Consider the following 16,916-nt stretch of genomic DNA (forward strand, 5'->3'; position numbering starts at 1 on the left):
AAACAATCACTCTATTCTAGTCCAAAGAGGTATTTTAATTGCTCATCTAGCTGCATATAACATCATTAACATATTATGTCCTTTTAAGATAAATGACTGTTTTTCCCACTCAGGAAGTCAGGAAGCAGTTAGGAAGGTCCCATTGGCATCAGAAAGAACTTGGTTCAAGTTTCATTTCCACAAGTCACTAAATCTGAGTCTCATCTGTTAGTAGGATAAAAACACCTATCAAACAGGTTGGTTGTAAGAATTAAATGACATCATGCATATGAAGTGCTTAGCATATTGTAGTAAGAACTCAGTATATGGTAGGTACAATTATTAGCCTATTGTGGAAAACTGGAAAGAACAGAAAAGTGTAAGAAACAAAAAAAAAGTCACCAATAATTTCTCCTCCCAAAGGCAACTAATGTTAATTTTTAGTCAGCTTTTTTCTATATGCAGCTTATCTTTCTACAGATCTGATGTCATATCATACAAACTATATACATTCCATTTTTATCTTTTTGGCATATTAATATAACTTAGATATATTGCCATACCACTAACAACTATGAAGTGCCAACAAAATAGTTTCTCCCAGTTATGAAGGTCTTGGGAACGATACAGTCCTTCCTACCTCATCTTCCTGCCACTCTGGGATCTGGCCTCTCAGCCCTGAGAATTCTGAAATCTATCACCACCACCACTTGGGACCATACAAAAAAATCTCCTAAGTGCTTCCAGGGTGTCGAGAGTACAGGCTTCCCCCAAACCCAAAGGCAGCACTCTGTAGGCCACAAGGTAAGGCAGTGCAGAAAGCCTTACATTCTACAGCCATCTGCTCAACTGTCTCAAATTTTTCTCCCACACAGTGTAACAGGAGTTGCTAGAAACCCAAAACAAAACCCCAAACCTGCTAATCTGCCTTATGCTGAAGTTCAAGTTCCTTCTTCCTGGACACCTTTACTGATACATTCTCTTCAAAGAAAAAGTAAGATGCCTTATTTGGCTTAAATGTTTTTAAAAACTGCCAGTATACCACAGTTTAATTTTGTTCTCAACATTTGAGTTGCCTCAATTGTCTTGTCCCCGTGGACTCACTTCTTATTCTCCTGTTGGTATCACCTCTTGTTTTTTTGGAGAACATAATTATCTATCTAACTGTGGAGCCCCAAAGTTTACCTCCAGACACAGAGTTAGTGAAAACCAAGTTTTAGTTACAGATATCTACTAACATTTATTTTGGTCAACCATCTGGTTTTGGAGGACTCTGAGCCACTGTCTACTATTATTATTATTCCTTTTACTGTTGATCTAACAGCTCTCCAGAAGAGCAATAGCCATGTGACTATGCAAAGAAGACATTAAAATTAACTGAGAAACAGAAGATTGGGGTTTCTGAAGGATCTCAGATTCTGGCTCTACCCCTGATGAACTGTGTGACCTCAAGGAGCACAAATTCTCTGAGGCTACTTCCACCTCAAAACTAGGAATAACCACCTTCACTTGGTCAGCCTTATGGAGTTTTTATTCAGGACAAATTAAATAATGCATGTAGACATAATAAGTAGGTTGTAAAGAGGGAAAGTAATTGTGCTTTTAAATAAAAAAGCAGGGAGAGAAAAGACAATGCCAAACACATCCTCACTGCCTTTTGAATTTTTATCTGTACAGTCAACAACTGTCCTAAAATGCTAAAAACAAATTATTCTGAGTAATTCCATCCTTGATTGTCCAGGTTTCCTCCACACATGCATCATCATGCTAGTTAAAGGACCAGTTATCTTCATGCTGTGTTAGAGGAAACTGAAGTGTTAGAACAAAACAGACTAACATGCTATCTCAAGTTTATACCAGCTGAGGAGGGACTGAGGCAAGTTAAAGAATTAGAGGTAGGAAGGATAGCATCACTGAGGTTATAAGAATTTAAAACTAGAAAAAAAAGGAATTAACAGCTTGAAATTTAAAGAAATGTTAAGAGATGGCTTTTTCCAAAGAGGGGAGACATAATCCAAACCCCTAGACAAGTGATTTTATGAAGCTATTATATGCAACTCCTCCAGAGCCTGACATTTGATTACATTTAAAATTCATCGCTTGCTTCCCTTTTCCTTCCTCCCCCATACACCATGTGTTCCTGCCTCAACCTCCTACTTTTCCCTCCTTTAATGTATTTCCATTTCAATCCCTTATGGACGTCTAGGGCCAGTTTTGCACTGACTTCCTTAATCTGTCCTTGCCTGGCTCTCTCTGGTGCACACCTCACACCCTCAGTCTGGTGCATGCAGTCCTCTTTGGAAAAATCACATCTCATTTTTGTAGGGGCAACTCAGAAAATTACTCAAAACTATATTATTTTGATCTTAAACTAGAAAGATAAGAACTTTAATTTCCAAGCTGTTTCCCTACAGGGAGAGAGGACGTGGGGAGAGAGAAGCAATGGCAGTTCCAAACCCACTCAGACTTGGTCACTGGTAGTGGCCTGGTGCCATTCTCATTCCATCCGGGCAGGACCCGCTTGCTGGCCAGAGGCATTCGGTCAAGCGGGCGGGGGCGGACGCGGGGGGCGGACGCAGAGGGGCAGACATACTTGCAAAGATGGAGAGAAAGAAAAAGAGGTACAATAAAGGAAAGATATGCTGGGGGAAGGGCAACAGTCAGAAACAAGGAAGGATAATTGGGATACAATGGAGCAAGGAATAAAGTAGAAGGGGAAACAGCGAGAGTAAAAGAGGGAGGACTGAAGAAACAAACAAACCAGGAGGAGGACAGAGAAGTGGCGGGGGGCGCAGACAGGGGTGGGGGAGAGGCCAGGTGGAAGGCGCGGGGGACGGGAGCGGGCGACTGCCATGCCCAGCCTCGGTCCACCTGTTTACTTCCTTACGCTGTCATCGGTAGCTGCCTTATCTATTTTCACCTCTGGCAGGAGACGCCCGCCGATGTGGGAGCCGGGGCCGCCGACGAGGGACACCACGCCGTTGCAGTCCACCGCGCTGCTGCGCTTGACGCTGCGCCGCAGGCTGGGGAAGATGCGCGAGGAGCGGCTGCCCTGGCTGTAGCCGCTGTAGCCGCTGTAGCTGCTGCGGCGCTCGCGCGCCCGGACCGGAATGAAGAGCGAGTCGCGGCGGCCCTCGCTCTCCTCCACCGTGCTGTGCTCGTCGTCCGCGAACTCGTTCTCCGAGCCCGGGTCCCGGAAGCGCCCGGGCCCCCTGAAGCTGAAGATGCTGCTCTTGCTGTTGTGGCGGGAGAGGAACGGGGAGCCCGGGATGCTGAGCAGTGACTGCAAGGCAGGGAGAGAGAGGCAGGCATGAGCCGGGTTCTGACCCCTTCGTGGCCTAGCAGAGGCTGTTGGCCTCCCAGCCTGGCCCCATCCTTGCATCCCTGCTACCCATGTGAAATTTCAGCACTGTTCAACACCCATTATTACTCATTTCTCCTTGCCCCATACCCCTGGGAGCCATCTGTCTTTGACCAATTAACCATTAGAAATTTCTACTCACTGTTCACAGATGCATTGAAATGATGCTTTTATCTCATGCTCCATGGAGCTAACCCACTGGGAAACACATCAGTGTGCCTATGTCTCATTTACTATGAGCTCACATGGAGCATGCCTTTAATTTACTCAGGTTACTCTGTGCCACACTTGGCAAAAAGGACTTGCTATCCTCTCAATGAGTACACGTCCTGGAGGTTAGGTGCTATGCCAACAGTGGTCTTCGAGGTTTTTTTGTTCAGCTGAAAATTATGTATGTTCTCTCCTCCACTTTAAAGTCAACATTTTTTTTTCCATCAAAAGTTTAAATGTTTGTAAATTATGTAATTCCCAGCACTGACATTTTAAAATAAAACTCTATTTACCACTTAGAAATTTTTCCTCATTTCTTCTTCTTCAACTCATACTTCCATTCCACATTTGCTAGAGTTATACTAATGTGTATTTTTATGCTTTAATGTTACTTTATTGATCACCTTCGAATAATTTTCTGCAATAAAAAATTATAAGTAAACTGTACTTAAAAATTTTTTAATTTTCCTGTGATAATGAATCTTAGCAAATTAAAAAATTCTCCTGGATTAAGTTATTATTACAATTCTTATTAATAAATCTGATCAATATACAAATACATATTTCACAAGTAATTACTGAACTTAAAAAAAAGATTAAAATGTATCTCTTAATGAGATGAATGAGGTTTTTTTAAACTCGTGTTTCTGGTGTTAAATATTTGTAGACAGTATTATTTATCAGAATCAGATATGGCTCAACATCAACTCTCCCCTCCCTTCTAATATGAGATTTTAAGTACTGAGAAACTTTATTCACATTAGTGTCTTGGAAAGAAGAATTTTGTTATAGTAATGTCACTCAATTCTTTTAACTTTGTCCAAATTATATGCCAAAATCACATAGTAAGCTATCAGCAAAACTGATCTTAACAATCTATGAGCTGACAATTAAATCAGGTCTTCTTTCAATTTTGTTGAAAGCAAAGAACTGAAAATCACCTGACTTGCCAAAGGATTTATTACCTAGTTGTTTCAAGTATTCCATTTCTTGATTTCTGAGGGTCCCAAAAAGGCTTATTATTTACTAATAATTATATGGGTTGCTCTTACAGGTTTTTTTTTTTTTTTTTTTTGCTTAAAGGAATCCTATTTAACCCAATAGAAAATTTGGAAGAATCAACATATTGTTCATTTCTATATATCACGCCATTAATTTTTTTAACACAGTGACTTATCACATGCTTTAAAGATATTTTCATCAAAACCTTACAGCCACAGGTTTAGCTCATATAGTTTACAAAAATGTCTATCATATGATCTAATTAGCAAAGCCAGTTCTACTCTCAAAGCAATTGGACAAAACAGACTTATTTTCATTGAAGAAAGTATGACCTGATTTTTCATTTTTAATGAATGTATTAGTATGTATCTCAGTCCCACTCACCCCTTTCCTGAACTTAAAACATCCAAATGCCCTTGATTTTAACACTACATTTCACTCTTTAACGGAAGTATGTAAGAAATAGGTAAATTCAGAAAGACTTACACTGGGTTTAAGTTTCCTGAATTAAAAAAAACTTTTTAGACACTCTCATTTTCAACTATCCCTTGGTTTGGCACCCCAAAGATTTTTTATTATTTTTTTAGTTTAAGTATCACTGATATATGTTCTTCAGTTGGTTTCAAATATACAACACAGTTGTTCAACTGTCACCCTTATTATTAAATCCTCACCCTGTCTGGTGCAGTTACTATCTATCAATGCACAAAGATGTTTTAGGCACCCCAAATATTTTTATAAATCAGGGCAATGCATACCATAAAGTCTGGGATGACCAAGAGTATACCTTCCTTTTGTAAAGGGAAGAAGGTTGACTGTGAAAAGCAAAGTGGAGAAGGGGAATTGGTGTGACCGTGGAGCACAGGGCTAACCTTAGGTGAAAAGATCTAGAAATCAGCTTCCTTAAAACTGTGCTTGGAAAGTCAAGTGCCCCAAGGGGGTGCAACCCCAGTTTGAGGACCACTGCTCTAAGGGAAAGAAACTCGACAAGCAACTGACTTTAGACAATCCTCCCTGTGACCCTGAGATACTTAAGTTTGCCTAATTATGCCCTTGAAGGAACTTTCAAAATAATTTTTAGCTATATGAGATTTTTGCCTTAGAGTTTAGGCCTTACCCCTATTGATTCCACTGTGAAAGTTCCTTGGGGGCTGGGGCTTTGCCAGTAGAGTACATGTAAGTACTGACCAGCCCTTTTAAAATGATACTTTTGATAACCCTGGAAGGGCTGTAGGGCTGTTACTATTTCCACCCATACCTTTTTGTTATCTAGAACTCCATTTCTAGTTCTAGACTCAAAATTATTCTAATTCTGGCCTCCTCCTATAATATACAAAGGCCCTGTGCCCAGATCAGTACATTTCTTTGGATATTTCTAGTTCCGTCATACCTCCGTTCTTTCACCTCATTCCTTTTCACCTCCATTTGCCTTGATATGTAGTCTTTTCCTGCCTTGGCTTGAAGCAACTTACAAATTTCTGAGGCAAGAAATGAATTTGATAACTGGAGCCACATCAATAAAACCACTAATCACAGATCATTTTATATAATGTAATTGTCAAATACATACCATATGATGTACACAGGCCTCTAGAAAAGAGGGTACAGGTATGCAACATCTCTGACCCTTTTCCTGATCATTCTGACTTGTTTTGCTCTTCTGCCCCATCCCTGCACCACAGAGCAGATACTGCATTGATTAGATACCAGAATATTCATGGGTCTCATTCACGTGTGGATGGCGTCCTGTGTGTTAAAAGGGCACACACAGGGCCAGCTCTTCTTGCACATCCTTTTCCAAGTTACTGGACTGGTAAGGAGATCAGGGCCTTCTCCAGCTCACTGCTTGTTAGTACTTCTCACATATATGTTGGGTACTCTCACTGATTCATTCCCCTGAACCAGTTTTCAAAGTGTGATTCATAGACCAGTGCTAATATGTGATCTGTTACTGGTTTGCAACGAGACAAGTAGAAAAACTGAGAGGAGCATTTAGAAATTTGAATACCAATTAGACAGTGTCATAACACTCAAGAATGTGATTAATTTTTATAAAAATTCATTGTTTTATTTTGTAATAGTATCAGTTCATGAAGAACTGGGAAAAAGAGAAACTGGTCCTTAACCGCAGATGGTTTGAGAAGCGCTTCTCTAAACAACGTGGCTGGCCAGAGGACGTGAAGTGTCTTAAAATGTACCTCTGATTTTGTTATCATCAGGTATGGTAGGGTGTGAGACACCAACAACTGCCTTTGAAAGAAGTTTATTACTTATACTTCCCGAGAGAAGAGGGAATGCCAGTCAAGCCACACAAGGCCTTGGGGTGGGGGCGTGGGGGGTGGGTAACCAGGTTCAGTCAGGAGGCAGATGGAGCAAGGGGAGAGCAGGACCAGAGCTTTTACTCTGGTTTCCTCTGGAAGGAAGGGGGGAGGCAGAGTACGCACCATGTGGGCAAGTTTAGGACTGGATAGTTTGAATAATTTCAGGCAGTCTCTGGGTTATAAGAACAGCCCTAGTTGTTCAGTATCTGGCCCTTGGGGTGATTTAGGGCAGGGGAAAATAGTGGATTGGTGTGTGAGAGTTACAGAAAAGGAGAAGGTTGTGGATAAGGGCTTTGGATTGGTTGACTTGCATATGAAAGGCATATATCCAGGCAAGTTGCACACTATCTCTAGGAATTAGGCTAGCATTAGGAGGGGCAGTGTCTCCCCAGACAGCAAGGCTCCTAAAATGTCAAAGCATAAAATATAGAAAATAAAAGAAACACGAGTAAGTAAGTACAGGATGATCACAATATTAGGTTACGGGGATAGGCAGTATCCTTAGGCTTCTACTCACGTGTTTAGTTCAGTTTCACATAGAGCACTGAGGCTCAGGGCGTAAGCCCAGATGGCAAACTGCCTTGGGCATGTATCTCCCTCGAGGGTCTCACTAGAGAGAAATATGGCCAGGACAAGACAAGACTCAAGCACTCCTGGGCTCCTTTCCCAAATCCCACGGCCACCCTTAACATCACCACTCTGTGTCCTCGGGATGGCATTCAAGATCCTCCCAGCTCTGACCCTAATTTACTTCTTCCATTGTATCCTTCACTCTTTCAACACATACATCTTGCCACCGAGCCTTCAGGTCTTTATTTTCTCCATTTCCTAACTGTGGAAATCCTCTGTTTTTGATGGCCAGCCGTTCAGCTTCTTCCTCTGCCAACTTCCTTAGCCCTTCCACAGCAGGTGAGTCCCTTTTTCAGGGTGCTTACATTCCACTTTTTACTCAGTTTTTTATATACATGCTTTCTCTCCCCTCTGTAACTAACTACAAGCTCCTTAAGGGCACACTGCCTGATTCATCTGTCTGTCTCCTGTAGTGCTTTGTGCATCATAGACAAAAAAATGGACTCAACCTAATATTAATAAACTGTCTTAAGTCCTAAAAACACAGCACATAATTTTACAGAAAAATGGGTAGGAAATAGGCTGGGCAGATACCGCAAGGGGACCTGGCAATAAAGGAAACTGACATACATACACTTGAACTGTGCTGTGGGAAAACCGAAGCCACATTCATTGTTAAAGCCAACAGCAGAGATGACTGTGCACGTGTGGAGGTGAGCAGGGAGGGGTAACTACAGACCACAGTGTTTAGGAGTGCAAGCTCTGCAGGAGAAGGACCTGATTCATCTTGACTTAACACCTACCAGCTATACCACTTAGATACGTCACTTCATATCTCTAGGCCTCAGTTTCCTCAGTCATTCTTCCAGACAAAATCAGAGAAACTGCAGGAGAGTCTGAGGACAAAGAATATCATAACCACGTGGGGCTTCTAAGCAAGCCCTGGCAGTCAGCCATAGCCTCTAGGAACTGACAACTTCTTTCCGATGGAGAAATTAGAGGAAGTGAACATTTTCATGCAAAGCAAGATATCTCAGAAGCCCAGTTTTATTTTTTTTGAGCTAGGGAGCAATCAGTGCAACTCTGTGCTAAGGCATATAGATTAATCAAAGACCATTCAGTAGCCAAGTGTTAACAGCGCTAAGATATTCATTAACTAGCTCAGTGATGGCTCACAAGACAAAGGCTGGATCACACCAAAGCTGCAATCACACCTCTCCCTCAAAGAGGCTGAACTAAGAGAAAGGTGAGGTGAAGGAGAGATAGAGATGGCTCCAGGCCATAAAGAAACCCCATAAAGAAGCTCCACAAAATCAGTTACATCAGATCTGTTAAGGTCCTTCATTCATTCGTCCAATAAATATCTGAATGTTAGCCATGTGCCAAGAAGCAGGCCTTGACTTTAGGACTTCATCTAGAAGAGGAGAGGATATGAACTTAAGTAAATATAATACCACGTAAAGTAAAAAGCGACACAAAAAGATGTACATATAGAACAAAATGGAAAGATGAAATGATAATTTCCAGTTGGGTGTGGGAGGTCAGAGAAGGGTTTTTGAGAGGATGTGAAGAATATGATGTGAACATTCAGAGATGGAAAATTAGGGCATTCTAGGGAAGGTGTTTATGGACCAAAACAGAGGGTAGAAAGCAAACATCCTACACAAGAAGCATCTAGTCATGCACTGTTGTTTAAGTATAGGGCGACTGATGGGACCCAGTGACTGGAGCCTGAAAGGCAGGCTGTCTTCAGGGGCAGGGGGAGTGCTATGAATTCCATGCTAAAGGGCTGGGACTTCATTAGGAAATAGAGTCAATCTGATGAGAGGAACTCCCTCTCCCATTCTTAACACCTATTCTAAACTATCAATATTTTCTTTAATCCCCTTACTCAACCTCTCATTCCCTTCCATAAGATTTTTTTAATTCCTGTATTATTTAATACTAGAGACTGTCAGACATCACTTCCCTCAACTTCCTGCTCCCTATCTACAAACTCACCCACACTCACCCTCCCCTATTTTTCTGACATTTTGGGGTTAAGATGCCCCTTTTCTATTAGAGAGTACATCTATTTTCACATCGTCCAATGCTTTGCTCTATTTTCTTTTCTATTCTACTTGATTTCTACCTCCACCTCCCCTTCCTCTAGGTTTCATGCCCCGTGGATTACAAAAATGCTTATTTTCATTTATATTCTTTAAAGAATCTTGAATGAGAAGTCTATGCTCTTTGTCTCCAATTCCCACTCAACATGGCATTCATCCTTGCCCTGGACTGAAACGTGTCTTTGAAGTTCTCAGTGACTTTTATTTCCAAGTCCAAAGGACATTTCCAATTCTGATCTCATGAAACATCTGTTAAATTTCAATCCATTGATCACTCCTCTGCCTTCTCCAGCCCTGCAGCCTCTCTTGGCTTCAATGAACTCTTGGTTCTCTTAGCATTTCCAGTGGCCAGCCATTGTTTTCCTTCAAGAGCTTTCCAGCATTTCTTTAAAATGGGGAATTAAATGGCCTAAGAAATGGATATTGGTGGTGTTTCTTGAAATCCAAAAATATCTGTTATGTGATGATATATTTATAACGGAATGCTGAATAATAATGTCCTCTCCCCCAACTTTAGTTTCTCCATTTATCAAAGTTGAGTAAAACTGAAGGTTTTTAACCTACCATAGGATAATTTATCAACATACTATATATCTAGAATAATTAATTCCTAGAACTTGTCACACTCAAATAAGGTGACCTAGAGTTTCATGACTCTTTTTCTAAAAAAAATGTAATTATATGTAATTGTCAAACAGAAGTGTTTGACCTTGATTCTGATGTTCAAGTGCTAAAAGGAGAAAAGTTCTTCCTAACATTTCAGAATATAAGGCCTGCTGGTGTGATATAGGCTTTACTGCTAAAGTAAAATGCCAAAGGTTATCACAACATCCTAGTGCTGGCTTGAGAGCAAAGGGAGGGCAGGATTAGAGCAGGGGAAGGTCCTAATATGCAAGTAAAACTTCCAGCTAGAGGAAAACAAGACGGAGCATGGGGAGGTAGGCCTCAGGATACAGAAATGGGTCTGGAAAATGTAAAGCCAACAATGGAGATGTGTTGTGTTTCAAGTGAGATTAGCAAAACCAGAATTTTTTAGGCTTACTTGACCCCGTGCAAAGAGTTTACCTGATTCATGATGGAAAACTTCCTCCCTATTCTGTTGTCTGGCAGCCGAAAGCCCTTCCTCCTCATACCGTCTTCTGACTCTGACTTAAACACCTTCTCAGGATCTCCCTTCTCCTCTCCTTCAGAGAGTTCCTTTTGCTTCCTCTTCTTTCTCCTGTTCCGTCTTTCTTTGGCACTCTTGGAACTGAGTTTAGAAACTTCAGATGAGCTCCGAGGAGAGCCTCCTCCTTCTTCACCTTCTTCCTCTATGGCATCTTCTGAGACAGTTCCTGCTGAAGTGGCCATCGCAGCAGCCTGGGGAAGGAGCCACAGCAACAGGCCAGATCAGAAGCAATTAGCTGGGGCCACCCAAAGGCAAGCAACTAGTGCAGATCATTTCCTTTCCCATAGTTAGGGAAGCAGGGAAAAAAGGAGGAAGGAGAACCAGTCTATCAGAGGAGACTGTGGCCAGAGCCTGGCCATCTCTATTTTCTAGTTGGATTTGTATCATGGCACACAGCCCTAAGCAATCAGAACAGAATCCAGTGGTGAGAACTTTGGGATTTATTCTCCTGAGTATCTCAGACAAGAACTTGGCTGCCTTCTTGATACTAAGTGATTCCTTCTGGGCAGCTCTAAAAATGCTTGCTAAGAAACTGTATTATATATTATGGGCTCAACAAAGTAAAGCTAAATGTATATTTGGATAAAAATTAAAAAGCAAAGTGTTAGAGTGGTGGGATCAAAGTTTGTTTTTCAAATTTACTTAGATATTTGACCTGTATCTTCTTTTTAATTACAATCAATACTTTTTATGACCACAGAGAATTCTCTGAAGGAGACCCTAATATTTCTCTCAACAAAAAAGGCTATCCTTATATGGAGTACTATATAAACTGCTCTCCACTGTTTTTCTCCCCAGCCATCATAGTTGAACACTGAACAGTTGAGAAATTCAACAAGATGTCATATTAACAAACAATTTAGCCATTAAGACAAATGGAATAATTGAATCATTCATCAGCATTTGTTACTGAAGTTATTTAAATCAGAACAATAACTTCTATTTGACAATATGCCTAGACAAGATCAATTGGAATGGCAATCAGATGGGGCCTTAGTCACAGCATCTGGCAAGAAGGATGGTTGCAAAGAACTGATCACCAACCTGTGCCTCTTCCTGTTGCTTCTTAAGTTGCTCCAACATTGCCTTGAATTCAGCCTCTTTTTGCTCTGCCTCCTCCAGTGTTGCCTGATTCTGCTCTTCATAAGCCATGGCCACCACAGCCAAGATCAGGTTCACCAGATAGAAAGAACCCACAAAGATGACCAAGACAAAGAAGATCATGTATGTTTTCCCAGCTGCTCGTAAGGTCTGTAAAGACAAAGGCCATCTTCTGAGTCACTTGCATCAAATGAACAGGCTGAAAACAACACACAGGCTGATGATCCCCTAGGGGCACTACCGCGTGTTGAAAAGGACAGTCCTCCAATGCGAGGCACCCCTTTGTACAACAGAGCTCTTAGCTCCCCAGTGGCTGAGTGGCCAACCCTCATTCATAGTCAATGTCGGTAGTACTTCTCATTCATTGTGACAAAAAAAAGTCCTCTTCCATTTCCAAATACTCCCTAATATACTCCTTTCATAGAAAAATGCTTGATTTTTTTTTTAAGAGAAAAGAATGCTCCGGGTGAAGAATTTTATTTGACTTTATCAGTTGGTTCTAAAATAACTATAAAGAAAGATACAAGACTCCAGCTCATTTGTCTATGGGTCCTCAGAGAGCAGTGGCAGACAAATGCCACCTTCGGGATCATGTGCAAGTCACAGTGACATTTTTCCTTATCCCTTTACAACAGAATGGGTTGTTACATGGGCGCTGACATACCGGACAGTGGGGAGAACAGAAACATAGAGGAGGACCCCAGGACTAGTCCTTTCAGTAGCACTGAGCAAACATACATCAAAGAGCAAAAGGGTCTGAGGTTATTTCTTGGCTTATCTTTATTCTTTTCAACCACAAATATTTCATGAGAAAAATTCAAACTCAAGGCTGTCCGACAGAAAGTAAGAATTCCTTATGGGATCTGAACCTTAAAACGGTTCCTTCATGCCTGAGGGGAACATATTTCTTATACTCAAACTAACTGGCATCATAAAGTGCCAGAGTCAAATAGAAAATCAAGATTATCACAGAATTTCTAAACTAGAAGAGCTTCAGCAATCACCTACGCTAACCTCTCCATCACAACCAACACAGTTAATTGACTTGCCCAGGGTTACTGATGCAGCCCAAGAGGATGGTGCTGACTTTTAAAAAAATCTGTTACAACCTGCTTGAACAAGTCCAAATATGTTAAAAATCTCAAAAATGTTGATATATTTAGACTCTAAGGTCCTTATGGATAGAAATCTCATCTTTTATAATGTCTAGCATAGTGCCTTGCACAGTTTATTTAATTAACAGTCTTAAAAAGATGCCCTAAGCCCAAAAAATCCAAAAGGAGAATACTGCAGATGGTCTGGTAAAACAACTGGAAGTAGGTAGAGCTACCAGACTCCCAGGCCAGGCAAGAGGCTATCAAGGCTGTGAGTCTCCACCACTGCACATGACTGAGCATTGAAGAAACAGGGACAAGAGCTGCGAGAATTCACTTCATTTGTAAAGCAGCAGACTGAGAAATACCATCCGAAGATCCTGTATAATGTCTGCACTAAAAGTCTCTTTCACAGAATGTCCCCAGCCCCACTTGTCCTCATGCAAATTCTGTTACCAAAGAAAAAGAGGAAACACTCAAAGAAGAGGTATTACTTACCAACTGATACAAGTTTTCCCAGTAGTCCTGGGTCATAAGGCGAAATAATGCCAAGAAAGCCCAGCTGAACGTGTCAAAGCTTGTGTAACCATAGTTGGGGTTCCTTCCTGCTTTCATACACTGGTATCCCTCTGGACATTGCCTGAGGAAAGAAAGGGAAGTTCAGGGCTTTTCAAAATAATCTTATACAGTTATAAGTCACTTCCATGACCACAGAGATAATAGAAACCATCTATAGAGCCAGATCAACAAATAGGAATTTTAAAAAAATAAGAAAAGAGGAAAGAAACAAAGCAGCCAGGTCAATTTTTAAAAAAAAACGATGTTCTGGGGACAGCCTAGGATCAGAATCACCTGGCACAGCTCTTAAAAAATGTTGATTCCTATGTCTTACCCAAGACCCAGGAATAAAAGGCCTGGATAAGGGATCTATGGATCTGCATTTTTAAGAGGCATGCAAGGTGATTCTTACACATGCCTCAATTTGAGAATAACTGTCCTAGATTCATATCAATGTGCAATTCAACTGAATTCAATTTAGCTGCTATCCTAAATAACAAACGGCTAACTAGAAGTTCCTCTTAATCATCTCTATTCTTTTAACCTCACTGTGACAACCTGGGTCATATTGAGGATTTTAGTGATAACAGTTCTTCTGCTTGTAGACTCACCTACTATTTATTTCAATGTAATTTCTAGTACCTACTTCAATACAGAAATTATATGGACTTCTAGTTGTCATGGTCGTCTTACAACACCAATTCTTGGAGGACCAGTGGATACTATACCCTACATTTATATAGCCTTCTGTTTACAAAGCATTTGCATGTATGTTATCTAATTGGACGTTTACAATAACCCTTTGAGGAAGTGAGAACAAGACTTATTACATCCATTTAATAGATGACGAAGTTGAGGCTCACATAAATTAAATGGTTTGCCAAAAGTCTTAGAGCTACAAGTAGCAGAATCAGACTCAAAATACATTGCCCAAGTCACAGTGTTGATAGCAGCATTTTTCACAATAGCTAAAACGTGGAAGCAACCCAAGTGTCCATCAGCAGATGATTGGATAAACAAAATGTTGTATATATACACAGTGGATTATTATTCAGCCTTAAAAAGGAAAGAAATTCTGACACATGCTACAACATAGATGAACTTGAGGGCATTATGTGAATGAAATAAGCCAGTCACGAAAAGCCAGTTACTGTAGGATTGCACTTACATAAGGTGCTTAGAATGGTCAAAATCACAGAAAGAATGTTGGTTGCCAGGGACTCAGGGAAAGGGGGAACTGGGAAATTATGATTTAATGGATATAGAATTTTAGTTTGGGAAGATGAAGAGCTCTGGATATGGATGGTGGTGATACAGACACTTAAAAAGAGTTAAGAGAATACAATTTGTTATGTGTATTTTACCACACTAATGAAACAGTGGGGGGCCAAAAATTATGTCACTACTCTTCCCCCCCGCCCCCCGCATGTGATCAGGCCTGGCAGGTTTGGGGTCATCTTGGGATGCTGACTATCACCAAGACAGTATCCTTACTCTGTATTTTATTAACTGTGTTATGATAGGATGAGGGGAGGCTACAGGCAAGACAGCGGACTAGTAGGCACACTTTGGGTGGACAAATATGAAACAGAAAAGAAAATCTGGTTCCACCAATATGTCAGACCCACTTAGGGTCTACTACATGAGCACGAAGAAAGTGAAAATACAATATTGCCCATTTTCATCTGATACACTATTTTAAGGGAGGAGAATAAAGTTAGGTGTGCTACTTACCCAGCATCAGAACTGTTTCCACAGAGTAAAGGTTCCAGCATGCCAGGAACCGTGTAAAAATTTGCTAGAAAAGTTTGAAGAGGCAGGAGATGAGTAAGGCAGATTTCAGTGAATGAGAGAATAAGGTTATACTGTTTTTAACTAACCCCAGCAGACAGTTATTGATTTTAGCTCACTTAAATACTTTTTGATAGCAGTGAAATCTGTTAAGAATTCTTTCCCATTAATTAGTTTTCTATATATATAAAAAAATTAAAAGTCCTACCATATAGCCCTTAATGCAATGTTCTTTTCACAGACAGACTCGACTTTCACTCGTATTTCAAATCTATATACCAGGTACTGGTACTTGAATCAAAGGGGTCTAAAAGTGAGTTTTCTAAGTTCTTTACCCCTTTATACAACTTTATCTTTACAGTCTTCCTTAATCAAAGATAAACTAGAAATCCTCACTGATCACTAGTGAACTCGCCCTATTTTAAATTAGAAGGCATGTTCCCCTTTCCTGTATGTGTCTCTGAAATCTCTTTTGCAACATTTTGTTATGACTACTTAATGGCTTTTGTTCCTTAAGAGTGACTACTAGTGACATTGCTAACTTTTCCCCATTATTGTCTAGAAGTACTACCACACCAAATGTTCCTTGATGTAAGATCAGAGTGCTTTGGTTCCTGAAATGAAATTATTAAAACTCTTTAATTGTAAAAAGATCAAATGGTTACTTAGAGATTACCTGACTCCCTAAGACTAGATCGACTGCTAAGGTCTTGGGTATATTCTAAATAAATGTTTAAATATATGAAGCAACCCACCTAAACAAAAAAGGATTTTTACTAAGCTTCTAAGCCTGGTTTTCAAAGCAAAAGTTTAAGGGTGCATGTGAAAAAGCTACAGCCTTTGAGTTTTGGTTTTAAAGGGACAGAAAAGAGAGACAGGGAAAGGGCTGATGTCTGAGAGCTTCTGAACACAGTCCTACCCCGGGGAAAGCAAACAACTTCATAAGACTTCCTCCAGTAGTACTGTCGTTCCTTTCTGGCCCCAACTACTTTTTAAAGCGCAGTAGTGGCTTCTGACCAGGTAAACTAGAGATAGATTTTTCTTTCTTGTCTTGCAGAGAAGGGCCACCTACTTTTATTGTTGATATACTCTTCCCAATCAAAGCCTTTGGTGCCATTTTCAAGATAGCTCTCATTGAAGTTTATGGGCCACACAACACACTTGTTCCGCAGGTTGCCCATGAACAGCTGCAGGCCGATCAAGGCAAAAACACTCAGACAGAACACTGTCAGGATCATCACATCCGACAGCTTCTTCACGGACTGAATTAGAGCGCCCACAATGGTCTTCAGGCCTGAGGAGACAGAACCCCCAGAATGAGAGTCACCCCGCAGCCCTCCCCACCTCCCCCAGCCTCCCTCATGGCTACTGGCATCTACTCCTCCCCACAGCACCACCCCTGAAACATGGCCACTTTCTCTTTATACCATGCGGATAACAATGTGTCACAGTGTTATCAATTCTTCTAGAAGCATCAACTTTTAAGTCATTAAGTTTCAAAAAGAAAAAGAAAGTTCCTTCTCCAACATCTTTTCTTCCTTCTCTCTCCTAGTTATCAGCACCTCAAATGAGTCAAGTTCTTACTTGCTTACAGCCTTCAAACATACTGTCCGCTCTACCTGAATGCCTCCTTTCATTCCCTTGTGCCAACTG

At 40.8% G+C, this 16,916-nt stretch overlaps 1 protein-coding gene across 2 annotated transcripts in view; it reads right to left on the minus strand.

Annotated features, from left to right (window-relative positions):
• SCN8A (sodium voltage-gated channel alpha subunit 8) overlaps positions 1–16,916 on the minus strand; it is a 194,708-nt gene that overhangs the window by 54,409 nt on the left and 123,383 nt on the right. For both annotated transcript variants that reach the window (XM_073213498.1, XM_073213499.1), the window contains 6 exons: positions 16,336–16,557; positions 15,207–15,270; positions 13,413–13,554; positions 11,764–11,970; positions 10,617–10,910; positions 2,900–3,262 (listed from right to left, as the gene is read on the minus strand). In XM_073213498.1, coding sequence (XP_073069599.1) covers positions 2,900–3,262; positions 10,617–10,910; positions 11,764–11,970; positions 13,413–13,554; positions 15,207–15,270; positions 16,336–16,557 — 1,292 coding nt within the window. The remainder of the gene's footprint in view (positions 1–2,899; positions 3,263–10,616; positions 10,911–11,763; positions 11,971–13,412; positions 13,555–15,206; positions 15,271–16,335; positions 16,558–16,916) is intronic.

This window comes from Manis javanica, chromosome 10 (assembly GCF_040802235.1).
Source record: "Manis javanica isolate MJ-LG chromosome 10, MJ_LKY, whole genome shotgun sequence".
NCBI lineage: Eukaryota > Metazoa > Chordata > Mammalia > Pholidota > Manidae > Manis > Manis javanica.